Source organism: Caloenas nicobarica, chromosome 1 (genome assembly GCF_036013445.1).
Source record: "Caloenas nicobarica isolate bCalNic1 chromosome 1, bCalNic1.hap1, whole genome shotgun sequence".
NCBI classification, from domain to species: domain Eukaryota; kingdom Metazoa; phylum Chordata; class Aves; order Columbiformes; family Columbidae; genus Caloenas; species Caloenas nicobarica.
The window spans coordinates 90,702,115-90,717,103 of NC_088245.1; the positions used below are offsets into that span (position 1 = coordinate 90,702,115).

General features: G+C 47.6%; 1 protein-coding gene across 1 annotated transcript in view; it reads left to right on the forward strand.

Annotated features, from left to right (window-relative positions):
• RCSD1 (RCSD domain containing 1) overlaps window positions 1-14,927 on the forward strand; it is a 35,067-nt gene extending 20,140 nt beyond the window's left edge. The window contains exons 2-7 of the mRNA XM_065658563.1: window positions 4,863-4,970; window positions 7,460-7,549; window positions 8,893-8,964; window positions 10,300-10,503; window positions 11,365-12,007; window positions 12,852-14,927. Coding sequence (XP_065514635.1) covers window positions 4,863-4,970; window positions 7,460-7,549; window positions 8,893-8,964; window positions 10,300-10,503; window positions 11,365-11,994 — 1,104 coding nt within the window. The 3' untranslated portion in view covers window positions 11,995-12,007; window positions 12,852-14,927. The remainder of the gene's footprint in view (window positions 1-4,862; window positions 4,971-7,459; window positions 7,550-8,892; window positions 8,965-10,299; window positions 10,504-11,364; window positions 12,008-12,851) is intronic.
• Window positions 14,928-14,989: the final 62 nt, after the last annotated feature.

A 14,989-nucleotide genomic window follows, 5' to 3' on the forward strand; every position in this document is an offset into this window, starting at 1 on the left:
TCAGGTGCCTTATTGTGTCTGCCTCTGACACACTGTATTTGTCATTATTTTTGCCATATTTGCCTTTGCTGAGTTAGGTGGCACGTGCAGCAACAACAACAACAACCAACCCTGAGGGTCATGGAAGAGCTTTGCAGAGCTTGTTCAAGCACAGGGTATGGAGCCGCGGCTGGCACGATGGACTGGTATGAGACCAGGCTGCAGGGAATTGTTCCTGCAAAGCTCTTTAGAAGAATGGGAGGGATGTGCAGGTCAGGGACTGGCCTCAAAACTACGTCTAGATGCAGCTGCGTGAGAATGGGGGTGGGAGGTACACAGGACCAGTACCAAAAGTTGTGCAACTGTTGCTTATTTCATAGCCGCTGAATACTCCAGCCTTGCAAGGTGCTGTGGAGCGCTTGCATCTCAGATAAAAGGCGCTCTTTCTGGCCAAAATATCCTACCTGCAAAAGCTGACACATCAGAGGACTCATAGGGGAAGGAAGGAGAGTAGGGCAGTACAAATCACTGCTGTTATTCAGCTGATGTTTAAGTGCTGTGTAAGCCAAAACACTCCTCCATTTGACAGCTAATAGACCTTTGCTCTTTTCATCAGCCAAACCAGGTGCACAAATCCAAACCTGAACTTCTCCTTCATTATCAGCTTCTGACCCCCACTGGTACCCTTTCTGACTAGCATTTCCAGTAGCATGCTATGGACAGTGACAGTACTGGTGGGATACCAATCCTGTGAGATGGAGTCATGATAGCTTTCAGTTGCCAGTGGGTAGATCATGACCAAAACTGCTAGCTGAGTGCTGTCTGAGCCGGTTTTGCACCAGTCCCAGCAGGACATTCCAATTCATCCTCAAAGCCACCCCTGGCTTTCCAGTTTCCCCACGAGTCTTTGCAATTTTGATTTCATAAGAAACTCATTGTCTGCACTGACACTCCCCATCTATAGCTCAAATCCACAATCTTCAAGAAAAGCTCTTTGTGAGTACCCAAACAGGATATACAGAGAAAATCTTCAGGCCCTTTACCTCTTTTCTATGGGCCTCTAACACGCATCGTCTTTCACCTGGAGCCCACGGTGGGTCCACAGGCTCTAGCAGAGTTGGCAAATGTCATTGTGCAAGGTAGTGACATTGCTGTACTGAGCCGTCCGCTCTGGGTGACATTATTACTCCTGTATCAGGCAGCCTTACCAGCCCTAGCATCTTCTGGCACATTAAATGGCCAGTGAAGTCAGATTGTGCTCGCCAGAGCTGACTGTGCCACGGGATCCACGTGTCTCAGGTCAGAGAGCTTCCCAGCTGCCTTGAAAAGATACAGCAGGGGTGGCATGGGACATTTCTATGGGGACCTTGGTGTAGTTTCCACCAGGCAGCCTATGAGAGAAGCAAGGATCTCTGCTGAAAAGAGTCCCCCCTGCTCCTTCCCCCCCTGGCAATCTGCAGAATCGGGGGTCTGTGGGCAGTTTTTCTCTCACAGCAGAGGGAAGGACTCTGAAGCAAAAAGGAGAGACTTTGATGGGAAGCTTGAATTGCCATGATTGTACCTAATGCACAAATAAAGGCAGAACTTTCTTCTCCAGTGCTGCCAAAGGGACTAGGTTCAATTTTAAAAGCAGATGAAGAAATACAGAGTTGAAAAACATTTTCGAATTTACTTTGAATTTACTCAATTTTGTAAGCTTATTTGGAAGACTTGCTAGTTACACTTCCTGTTCCGCAGACAGTACCATGCTTACATTGATGGTATAATTCAATTCCTGTTTTGCTGCTCTGTCTGACATTTTTCATAATATGCAATGCTTAGACACTTATTTTTATGGAACAGTAAAAGACCCTAGAGCAGCAGTCACCAAATTACTGTTGGAGTAAGTCAGATTTACTTTTACCTTGCTGGTTTTAGCCCATGCAGGCTGACCATGCTTCTCTTCTGAAAAGGAAAAGAATCAGCAGTCAGCCGCAAAGAGCACAAAATTCATATCTGAGTAATTTCACCATTTTTTGCCAAAAAAAACCCCCAAACAAACAGAGCTGTTCCACCTCATCATTCAGAAAAGTGGTGGGCTATGACACCTAGACAGGAAAAATGACCAGGAAAGGGAGAGGCTGGAGGAACATCGCAGGGCAGGAGAGAGCCAGCACTGAGCTCTGGGCTGAGAGAAGTAGACACCTGCCTTAGTGGTGGAGGGAGCTGATGGCTGGTGGATGCTCTGGTGTGAGAGTGAGAAAGGGAGGCTTCCCACCTTCCTCGCAGTGGGAGGGAGACTGCCAGTCTAGCCCCTGGAATTCAGGGGGGTGACGTTCTTGCACTGCAAGGAAGGGAACTTTTTTGCACCTGAGTGCGCTGGTGCAGCACATTCGCTTGACTAGAAGACACAGAGTAGGACACACCAGCTGGAGGAAAAAAAAAGGGGGGGGGATGGCGGAAAAACCTGTAGAAAAAGATGGATATAGGACAGCAGTGTCATTGCCAGAAAGACTCTGAGAAAGGACTTTTCCTGTTGCAAAACGCGTGGTGTAATCGGATAGTCTGCAGCTGGCAGTTTGGGGAGGACACAGCCCGTGGGCAATTTGTGCTAATCTTAGAATGGCATGTTCACTGCTTCCTGCGCCCCGGCCAGCAAGCTTCGCGCCGGTGAGAGACGCGTTGCAATCAATGCCTGCTACCAGCAGCAAAACAAGAAACGCGTGGAATCATTCCAGCCTCACAGCTTTGATCAGATCCAAAGAAAGAAAGCTGTGTTTTCAGACTGCATCTCAAAAAAAAAAAAAAAAAAAAAAAAAGAAAAAACACAACCACCCCAAAACTGAGGTCAAAGAGGCCAAGAGGAAATGCAATGTCTTTTCTGGGTAAAGGCGAAGGGCTATGAAAGAAGCTCTTGGGGGAAAAGGGACTATGAGGGAGACAAACCTTCCACCACAGACACTGAGAACCTGCAGCTCCTCAGCCTCGATCAAGTCCCCAGTTTAGGTGTCCGTTCTGCCATGCCCAGTTATCCTGGGGGATGGTGTGCTGAGCCAAGCCTCCCAATCCATCTCGCCTTCCCCAGGTTCATTCTTTGCTCTCTCCTCTTCCCAGCCTGCCCTCCGTTCAGGTCACGGAGCCAGCCTCCAGCTGGGAACCACTCTCCCTCCCCACTTAACCCAGCCATGGTTTTTCACGTGCCGCAGGTTGCCCTGCTGATCTGCTTACCTCACCGTTTCTTCCGTTCCCTGCATCTGCCGCTTCCCTTGCCTGTAATTACTCTAATGAAGGCTGAAAAAATGGGGGGAAGGTGCTAGAAGTACACTGAGAGGCGACAGCTTTGATACGGCTTTCATGGCTGGATGCAGGAAGGCTCGTCTAAAGCGTATGGGAAGTTTAACAGGGGAGATGTAGTCAGGATCCTGGAAACAGAGAACAGCAGATATCTGCTGGGGCTTGTGGGCTTGAGAAAGGGAAGATACCGTTTATTGGGAGCTATAGCTCTGTGAAAAAGGAAAAGGCCCTTTTCCACAGTGTAAATGGGCCTTAGCCATGCTGTTCAATACCAGGTATTTCAGACTGGAGATTGCTCCAAGCTGTGATATGACTTGAGCTGCTCCTTAGTGTAACCTCCTCGATTTGCCTTTCATCTACAAACTAGGAGTCTAAAGAAATTCCTTCTTTAATACAATTCCAAGTTTCCACAGCTATTTCTCCAGCACCTGTAGCATGGTCACCCAAAGGAAATGGTCCATACGTGGGCCAGATTGGTGTTGCCAGGGCCTTTCACCTCCAGTGATGCTGAAGGAGTGGTTCTGTTAATGAGACAGCAGGTTCCTCCCAGGTAGAGCAGCGTAAAAGGAGAAGGAAGGGCCCTGCTGGAGCCTTCAGAGAAACAGAAATATATTCCTCTAGCAGTGGCCTTTGGGGACCAAGAAGCAGAAGAGTATTGAGGCAGAGGAGTGAGAAATGTGGTGCTGGTCATGTGTTCATGGTGGTGGTACAGGGAGCAGAGGTATGAGGTTCCTTGCTGATGGTTCATAACCTGTTTTGTTGTTTTGAGGTCTCTGCCTCTAACAAAACAAGGATTGTTGTTCAGTAGTTCTCAATTCCTCTGGTTCGGTTTTCCCTGGATCAGATACTAGAGATGAAGAACAAAGGTTTCCTTTCATCAACTTTGACTTCCAGGCTTTCTACTCATATTGCTTGATAGATGCGTAGCAAAGAAAACAAGGTAAATGTGGGATGACACCAGGGCTGTGTGCTGTGGGAAGAGCTGCACCATCCAGTCTCCAACAAGCCTCCCACTTCTCAGTTTATTGTCAGCCCGGGGGAGGGGAACCTTCTCTCAACCCTGCTATTTCCTCCCTCCCCTCCACCCGCCTGAGTATTTCACTGCCAAAAAAGCAGAACAGCACAGGGATGTCCTCAAACAGATGCTGGCTTGCTGCAAGGACAGGGAATGGCTCCTTGCAGCAGAACCACTGGAAAAGGAAGAGCACTGGTGACCAAGGCAGTAAAAAAGGGATGGAAGGGCTGAGAAGGTGTATGGGAACATCCCTTACTGCTCTGCTCCATCTGCTCACTGCAAGGAAGAGATTAGGAACAAACACTTGGCTTGAAATACTTAGTTTGCTTCCAGTGAAAAATACTGAGTGTAGGATCTTCAGCTAGAGCTGAGAGGCTCTGGGTGAATTACTGCTTTCCTGGGATATTTGAAAATGCTGCTAGGTCCTGTCTTCCCAAACCTCTTGCTCTCAGTCGGGATGATTGATGCCAGATGTGAGAAACTGTGCTTTAAGTCCTTGCTTACTCTTGAACTTTATAACACATATGCAGGCTTCTCTATAGCCTGCTTGCTTTTCCCAGCCTTTGCTCATAACTTGTTGTTCCCAATTTGTCAGAACAGGCCAGCAGAGACCAACTCAGAGGTGGACAAGTCGGCATCACCCTCAGTGGCTCAGCTAGCAGGGAAATTCAAAGAGCAAGCAGCCAATATCACTGGAAAAGAGGTAAGGAGCTCTGCAGCCACCAGCAAGCAATTGAGTGGGAAATGTAGAAGTTAGAGCACCAGTGACCTGAGCATGAAGCCACCTTGATTTTTAATCTTCACAAAGGATTTGTTTCCTAGTACAATGCAAGCTATGACAGTATCTTCCATGCACTGCTGACTTGTGGATGAGTATTTTGGTAGAGCCGTACCTCAGGACAACTAGACACTGTACCTGAAACACTGTAAAGCCTGGCAAGGTGCACATGTGTCCCTAGCAGTAGCAGACAGCAATGTATGTACCATTTGAGCTGGCTTTTGTAAGCAGAGGGCAGCAATGAATGATGAAACAGCTAATATTGAGCCATGGAAAAAGAACACAAACAATACATTCTGCAGTGTAGAAGCCAGTGGCAGGTCACCAGCACCTTGTTCACAAAAGGAGAAGGTTTCCTTCAGGTACTGCCTTTTGTATGGGTCTGAGAGAGGAAACTCTCTTTACTTGCCTTTGTTACCTCTTCCCAATGACATTTCAGACTCTATGGCCTATCTCTATCATACTGAAACTTTATTTATTGCAAGCCCACTATGCCAAGCATTGCCTCACAAACTGTCTTTCACCAGATAAGCAAAACACTAGAATAGCTCTCTTAGGAAGAAAGGAAAGTTAGAGTGTTTATGGATGGAGGTTGACATTTTAGGAGAGCCTCCTGTATCATAATGCACCTTTTGAAAAGCATAAATGTTTACTGGTGGGTGCCTCTCCAGTCAGTGGGTGCCCCTTTAAAACTGAACTGCTTCCTTCTGCTGCTCAGCTGATTTCAGCACATCCCAGGCTGGTTCTAAGGGGATCCTCCCTGTCACCCTTCCTGTCTTTGCCTGGATGCAGTGGTGACCTCTGTCCTGCAGGGCTGGCATGCCTCATCTATCAGAGGTTAGCACTCTCATAGCCGGGCCCCGGGATGGGAATAGCCAATATCTTCCCAAGCACTTTTTTTTTTTTCCCTCTAGTCACCAGCGTGCAGCCCTGTCTGTCATTTCCTCTTTTTAAGGTATGGGATTTAAATGCACAAAGTCCCTCACCCTTAAGAAGGCAGCAAGTTCCCAGACCTCTCTTGTGTTATCTGGACACCTCTGCTGCTCCCAAACCAAGGCAGTGTGGAGGGGCCTCACAGTCAGGGGAAGCTGATTTTCTCCAGAGACAGAGAAGGACAAAGTTTCCTGTCCTTTCTCTTCAAGCCATCTGTGCTTCTCCACCGGCTTGGCTTTCTTAAGCTGGCTTCAGATTAGTGGCTGCGTGGATGGTATTTAACCCTTGCTTGACCCATGCCAGCAAAGGGGAACCTATCAGCCAGGGAACTTCTGATACATCCACTGTGGCACAGCACAGTATTGCATGGTGGCAAAATGGTGGGGTTTCAATAAGACACTATATTATTGCTTCCTAGCATGACATAAGAATAAGAGACACAGCATTGCGGTAGCTGGGTGCAGCACCACCAGAAATTGATGTCAAGTCTACAGATTCTCCAAGACAGTGAACTCTACAGAGGGCATAGATACCATAATCCAACTTTTCACATGCCTGCCTGTTAGAAGATAACAAAGTTATCCGAATATTATATTGTGGCTATTATCCAAGTATTTTGTCTGTTAACACACAAGAAACGTGTTAACAGCTTGTCAAGAGACTACAAACCCGGCATAAAAATAGAGACAGCTTGCCTTCAAGACCAGAGCAATAGTTGTGAAGGAGCAACTCCATAGGTGTTGTGCTATGCATCTCTTCCTTCCTAGTGAGCACTCTGTATGTCTGAGAGCCCGAGGACACTCAGAGGGAACTGGTGTCCCTGCCATTAACTTGCCTTGTTCCTTCTCCCCTGGAGAATGTTTCTTAGTCAACCTAAATGCTACAGCTGAGGCCTTCTCTCTGCGAGCTGCTCTTCTTCATTAGAGAGAAACAAATGAGGCTGTGGGACATGTTGGAAAAGCCATAATTCCCCTTTTTGTCCCTAAAACACATGAGGTGCAAAATAGGAAAATCATGAAGCAAGTAGGCAGCTGAGACTCATTAAAAGGAAATTCTGGTAATAAGACAGGAAAGAGAACAATAACAAGCTATTCCAGTGTGAAAGGGTTTCCAGCAGGATGCTTTGAAGATGAGGCTTCTGGGAAAGCTTCTGCACCCTCCACAGCTTAGAAGAGCATCCTTCGCACAAAGCCTTAAGTCTTGTGGTTCATGCTGTGGAAAGAGACATAGACTACTTTCCTAACACTAGGACTGGGCTCAAGATGCCACAAGCACACCTAGTATGCTGTCTACATGCCCCTGTGCTAATATCTTGTGCTGCCTTTGGATGTCTCCTTTAGGCAAGCTGAGCCCTCCCATCCATGCAGGTCAGTTACAGATCACGCGCTTTGGTGCTTGAATTTCACTTCCTTTAAAAACAAAACAAAACCAACCCAAAAACTGATTTTGCTGCTGCCTTTTGGGTTCTTTTCTTCTCTTAGGTACCACCACATAAGCCAACGCGGAGGAAACCACCATGCTCCCTTCCATTGTATTCCCACAAAACTGAGACAAGTGACAATGATGAGCAAGTGAGTATCAATTTAATAGAAGAACAAGGTCTCTCCTCTCTGCAGCTTGTACTCTCCTGAGACATGAGCTTGGAGGTAGCAGAGAAGTCAGGCGATGCAACAACACACATCAGTCATACAGCATCAAACCTTCTTCCCCTGTTCACACACATCTACTGACTCGGAGTCAGCTCCATGCTCTTTCACACTCCTGTAGCACGGACACACACCCTGTTTATACAGCTTTTGTTTTTACCCTTAGAGCACTGACGGATCCACCCAGTTACCATCTTTCAAGCATTTTAAAGCAGCAACTGCTGGCATTTATTAGATTTGGACAGTGCTTAGCACGGGGAGCACCCATGCTGTTTGTTGCCTTCAGATGAGCTCTAGAGGTTTGAATATAATGGCATAATAGTTCTGCACTGGAGATTTTTTATTCTTCAGAGAAAGGGAATAATAAATCCAGAGTGAAGAGAGGGTTTGTCAGCGATACTCACAGGATATTGTCCTGAGGTGTCCTCCATACAGCATCCTTGAATGAGCAGGTCCCAGTAAGCTGGCTGCTACTTACTAAAATTATTGCTCAGGCCCTTTCCAGTCATTTCTGTAATTCTGTATTTCAGGGTATGAGCTCTACCCACAAATTTTGCATTGTCACCTGCCCTTAACAAGGGTGTGGTTCTTTGTCCTTCTTTTCTGACAGCTCCAGGTTCTTGCTGCCAAAGGAGCACAAGCTTTAAAATCTTAGATTCTTTCAATTTCCTTTGGACCTCAAAAAAGCAATATGCCTCTTCTCAAAGAAGTGGTCTCCCTTTCTTGAACTGTTTTCAGCCTTTCATAGCTCTACCTTTCTGGTCACTTGTGCCTTTCCTGCCCTTACTAATTGGGTACCCTTTAGCTCTGTTAGTCAAGTGGTGGCAGAAAGTCTTTCTCATCACAAAAAATTCACAATGTTTGCCAACATTAAGGCTTGTACCCTTTAACAGGTAGAATTTTAATCTGTCTGGTCCTGAAATAATACCAGAGAAAATTGTGTCATAGGTTAGAAACCATAGTGAAGGCCATGAAGCAACACAGCCATTACACATCACCTAACTCAGATACTTCAGCCAGAAAGCTGACAATTACCTCTTCTCCCAGAGGAAGGATGCATGCATATAGAGCCCTAGGATGGCTAGATAACAAAAGAGGAGCAGGGTCGGGAAAAAATAAATCAAACTTTTGTGTGAAGATGCTATATGAGGCTTCATTTTCTCCCCTATGAGCACATTCTGCTTATCTCTTCCAAGTTTTCTGCCTTCATTGTATTTCCTTTTTTTCACCTACTATACTGTGACTTCGTGTTTCATTTTGTTTTGCAGAAGCCATCTCCAAATGCTTGCCCCATTCCCAAGGTCAAGGTGAAAAGCTCTCCCATGATTGAAAAGCTGCAGGTAGGTCCTGGAAGAGCCCATGTGGCTGCCCCAGCAAATTAAAACTGATTTGCATTTGTCATGGCTACTGTCCTTGTGGAGCAGCCACAGGGGAAGGGGATGCAGGAGCCAAGGGTAACAGCGAGGTAGGCAGGACAGTGGCTCCACCAACCAGAGCCCAGTCCCACAATACACAAACAAGGAAGGAAGAGCAGGTCTGGTGGTGGTAACCAGTGTCAGAAACAGTCCAGTGATTCTCAGACACGTCCATAGGCAGGTCAGTGCATGGGTCAGGATCATTTGGATCTGCAGGGTCCATGGCTGGGCATGGCCATGGCAGCAGCACAGCTCAGGCAGGGAGCAGGGGCAGGACCCTCTGTTTAAATGCAGCTCACGAGAGAAAGTGAGGGAAACCCTGGCTGAAATGTCTTTCAGCTCTTTATTTGCAGCAGTCTAAATCAAACTGAGTCATCTGCACTCTATTGCAGAGCTGGCCTTGAGCACAGCAGCTAAAATCCTGGCAGTGGCAAGTGCGCTCCGGGCTCTGGCCACCTCTCTGTACATGCCCAGAAGCTCTGTGCTTCCTCCACCTCAATTCCCCCAGTTACACACAAACACACCCCGTGCATCTTGCCTTTGTGTATCTCACAGCGGCACCTGATTCATGCTGCTGAGGGCAGCCCAGCACTTGATAGCCTGTAGATATAGTTCCCTGCCGCTGCCAGCTGCCTCTCCTGGCAGCACGTGCGGCTCCAGAGCACGGTGCCTCCTGGCTGCCCTGACACAACACAAGCCTATTCATAGCACTGTCCCTCTTAATGCAGCCAAGGACATTTGACTACCAGAGCTTCTTAGTGACAAGCCAGCAGGAAACATTTTGCCACAGTTAATCATGAATTCGCTTCTTTCCGTGGTCTTCTCGCTCCTCACGACTGTGCAGATCATTTAGAAGACCTGCAGACCATGCTTGACAATGCGAGGTCTGCTTGGGCACACATAAGATTGGTTTAAATCTCAAAGTGATTGCTCACTGCTTGTTAAGACTTCCTTCTGGCTCAGCCATTGTAGACTATGCTGGCTTGGCTGGGTCACTGGAAAATCCCAAAAGGCCTCAGGATGACAAAAGGACACATCGTAAGATCCAGCTGCTGGGGAAGGGCAAATGTCCGGTCATAACTTCTCTGCCCAGACTTGTTTGTTGACAGTGTCACCAGGAGAGACCCATAACCAGATGGAATGTGGGTTGTGACAGCTGAGAGATGCGGCAGCTCCCATGGCAAGAGCAAGGGTTCCTCCATGTGGTTACCACATGGAGTACACGCCGGTGCCATGACGGGGATTTTTCTTTCTTTGCAGGCCAATCTGGCTTTTGCTCCAGCTGCTCTGTTGCCGGGAGCATCTCCCAAAAGCCCTGGTCTGAAAGCCCTGGTCTCCCCATTCAGCACCCCTCCTTCAACGCCCAGCAGCCCAGGAGTTCAGTCCCAGCCCAGTGAAGTGAGCGAGACGCCAGTCAGCTTTGATCAACCCCCAGAAGGCACTCAGCTGCAATTCTACAACAAGGTAGGGTGTGGGCTAGGATTTCTCTGTCACAGCAGGATGAGGCTTGCTTATTGCTTGGGGATGAAGAGGAAGAGGAGGCTGTAGCCCTCAGTCCTGCCATAGCAGTGTGCATTTGTAGCCAAGGGAGGAGACTTATGCGCCAGGTTCGAAACAGCCTTTCAGTGTAGCTCTGTGAAGCCTCCTCTCTGCACACCTGCAAATGGATCTTCATGGTCCAACAGCTCCAGGAGCCTTCCTGGCCCAATAATGGTAAAGGGAAGGGATGCAGCAGCAGGACGCAGTCAGTTCAGCTCAGCAGTCACACAGTGGTGGGTAGCTGGGCAGGGAGCACTGTGAGGAGGTGGTGCCACGTGCCAGAACACGTCCAGGTTGGCTGAGGCGCAGTTTAGGGAGCCACACAGAGACAAGGGTTTGCCAGGTGTCCCACAGAGTGCGCTGCACTTAAATGGAGAGCTCTAACCTGCATTCGCCATCCTCAGCTGGAGTGCAGACTCCTTCCTCAATCACTAAACTGCCAAAGGTAGAAAAGGCCAAGACATCCAAAGTCAGCAGCATCTGCATAATGAATGCAGCATCCCTGGGTTAGGGTGTAGCTTGGACAGGGAGACGTATTTTAAATTGAGACAATGACATCCAGCACCAGCTTTACAGAGGGAAAGGAGGTGTATATTAGGGATCTGCTTGTCCTTTAAAGTCCCTCCTCTCATGGGTAGGAGCCCTTGTCTCTTCATAGCAGAGGAAGAAAAGTAAAGCCACCAGCATAGCAATCAAGCTTCCCATGGTATTTTCTTCTGTTGTGCTTTGCTGCTTTCCCGTACCACTCTCTTGACCGCTTCAATGTCTGCTTTTCCTGCCTCCAAGGTGCGGACGCGGGGATCGATAAAGCGCAGGCCTCCCTCCAGGAGGTTCCGAAGATCTCTGTCCGAGTATGGAGACGGGGAAGATTTAGGGGTAAACATCTCCTCTCCAGAAAATGGTGCCAAGGAAGATGGGGATGAGGTGTTTGGGCCCAAGGGCACGACAGAAGAGGCAGAAACAGGGAGCAAAGAGCAAAAGAAACAGATGGGGTCTGATGAGAAACCTCCATCAAGGAAAGGATCCAGCAGATCAGAAGATGAAGGGGGAAAACAGGCAAAGGAAATGACCCCTTGCAAGAGTAACACAGGGGATACAAAAGAGGAGAAGGTGTGTCATGGTGTCCCAGGGGAAGAGAACTCTGCCCAGCCTCCCTCTGGAGACAAGGAGAAGGTGTGTGAGTGTCCCCAGGGACAAGAGCAGCAAGGCACTGCCTGTGAACAGGAGAGGGAGGACAAGGAGAAGGAAGAAGCTGAAGCTGAAGCTGAAGCAAAGAAGACTGGTGAGAGCACAGTGAGAACATCAGACACTGAAGAAACGCCACTGGCACCCGAGCCACTGCAAGATGCAGTGGACTTAGAGACTGCCAGTGAGGAGCCTTCAACGTCAGCCATGCAGGATCAGAGCACAGCGTAACCGTGATGTACAGGTAAGACAGGTCAGCATGGACAGCTCCTAAAATACCAGGGGGTTTTGCCTCCTAATGAACATGGCAACTGTGACAAAACACGCCAACATTTCTGCTGCTCCCCACATGTCAAGAGTATGAAATCTCAGGGCTGCAGACACTGCAAGGCAGGGTATTTGAAACAACCAGCCCTCCTGGGTGGTGATACAGAGAGAGTAGTGGAAAAGCAGCAAAGCTGATGCAGGCTTCAGTGAAACGGAGAGGCTCTGCTCAGCAGGCACCCTGCTTAACTGCTGGTTTGGATGCAATTTGGAAGTACTTACAGCAAAAAGTACCTTTCCATAGCAGTAACCATGTATACACTATCTCAATATGCTTCCTTATATTTACATATTTATATGCATATGTGTGCACACATTGTATATATACATGCACACGTATATATTCTCTCTGTGTATTTAGCTTGTTAGCTTTGGCAGCAAGAATAGTGTTTGCACACGTACCAGTTTCTTGATCAGTCCTGGCAGCACACAAACACAGGCCTCTGCCACTTGAAATAAAAGAGGATTTCCACTGGCTAAAGCAGGGCTTGTTCCATGTAGCTTCTTACGTATTCTTTAATCATTGATAATGTAGCCACAGAGGCCTGAGGAAATAATCTCATTCCACCTCAACTAGCTGTCCCCTCTTCATATGTCTCATTGGTTTGGCAAGGAGCAACTGAAGGAAGGAGGATGGTGCTCAAGCTGCAGCTCACCTATGCCTCTGAGCATGGAAACTACCAAAGTAGCAGCTCCAACACTGTATTTACTTGTATTTACATTATTATTTTTCATAATTTCCTTACTTTTCCCCTCTCAAAAAGGCATACCCAATCAGGGCACAGGAGACATGTGAATAGGAGCCATCTAACCCAACCAAGGTGGAAGCTACTGGGAAACCTTCAGTGGCAGGAGAGGAGCAGAATATGGATATTCCCTGAGGTCCAGACTCATCCTGGAGCTGAGCAGCCGCTTGCTGGCTCTCTGCTTTGCACCATCATATTCTGGACAGTCGGAACAAGAGACTGGCTTGCAATCGCTTCGGAGTTCAAAACTGAGGTGTTGGCTGATGTTGGTCGGTGCTATATGGGGACTGAGAGACCTGATACGTGCTGTCCTGGAGCCAATAGCCACCACCACTGCTGGGCCCTCTGCTCCTTCATCCTGCTCCAAAATGTCTTTTTCTTCTTCCCTGCATTGGTCTTAGATGAAGTTCATCAGTTACATACATACATGTATGGTGCCTTTTTGGTAGCTTTTTTTGAAATATTTTGGGTTTTCAAATTTCAGTAAATAATGTTGCAACAGTAGGAAAAAGTATGTTTTCTCCATATATGCTGTATGGCAGACAGTGTGAACCCTGAACACAGGGAAAACTCTTAGGACATTGTCCATAAAGCATAAAATCCCTTTGAAGTGGGGGTTGAGCTGGCTGACATGTGAAACAGCCAGCTGTGGTAGGCAATTTTCTATGTGCTTCAGTTTTGGGCTGTTTTTAGTGCTGGTGGAAAGTAACAACCAATACATTTGATTCACAGAAAAGATGGGCTGTGTAAGTCAACAGGGCAAGTTTTCTTATCTGTTGTTGCGCTCTAGTCCAGATTTAGAAGGGCCACCCGTCTGTCAGTCTTTCTCATTTCCAGACCCTAACCAGTCTTTTGATTCTCTTTTGAAACTTCCAGTGTGTGGCCACCAGGCACCACTTGTGATAGAAAGCATCTTGGCTTACTGAAAACAGCTGATTGATTTTATGTAGGTCAAAGAAGAGGTCCTAGATGGCTGAGTTTCCAGTTGTGTGGCCTGACGAGTGTGAATTGGTGAAGGTCAGATAGCCAGTCCCTCTTAAGTACTTAGGCGTTGTACTAGATTTGCATTCGCTTTTGGGATACTAGTTAAGTCATAGGTCTGGCAGTTGCTAAGTGAAAAAAGCTTTTACATCTGGAGAGTATTTGTTGCCTCGAAGAAATAAATTATTCAAGGAAAGATAGATTACCGACCTTCACCTGACCAGTTTCCTGACAGTGGTGCTTGAAGCTGTATCTACAATACTGAATAAAAAGCTGCTCTGGCTCAAGGCCATGGGGCTCATGTCCACAGCATGACGTGGAGCTGTGGACAAGTCTGGGCTCACTGGAGACAGCAAGCCATACTTGTCAAAAGCTGAGCCAAGGAGTCAGCTAGCTGTTAGGTGGTATGAACTGTCAGGGGCCAGTGCTTGAACCTGCCACCAGCCACCTAATACCAAGCCACACAGACACAGCTACAAATACCAAGGGCAGAACCAGCCAGCTCCTCTTCATGCATCACAAAGCTCCTCCTAATAAACGTTAAGTTGAGCAGAGCCGGAGGCTTGGGTTGGCCCTGTTTCTCTGGACAGGCACGAGCATTTCAAACAACACAGCCCACATCCATCCTCAAGTGGGCTCTGCCACACAGCAGTGTTACAAACCTGATGGTTTTGAGCGATATCCCCTTTCTGTTCACCAGCTCTAAAATCACGAGGAAAGAAGCAGCCCTGTGCCCTTGCTTTTCTTTCTCCTAGGTGAGAGCACTGAGGTCTCACTTGGTGAGAGCCAGCAGCGTTGACCCTCCTGCATAGCATGGGCTTGTTGGCAAACACATCCTTTCAAGCCACATTACGGAGCGTTGTTGCCTTTGAATCCATTTTAATCTGTTTGTTAGAGCTTGTATTCCAGGGCAGGCTGCAATCATCCGCTGTACCCTGCTTCTTCTCTCAGCAGAGTGTCCCACCTGGAAGTGAGTGATTGTGCCTTACTGTATATATAAATATATAGATATGTGTGTGCCTGTTTAGAGAATGAGTATGTGTGTCCCGAGCAGCGGAATGGAAATCCAAGGGAAAAACAGAAGAAATAAATGGTGGAATAAAATCAAAGCAATCCAAAATCCGTGTGTTTCCTCCTGGGGAGATGAAGGAGCCTGAGGAAGGACAGAGAGCTGG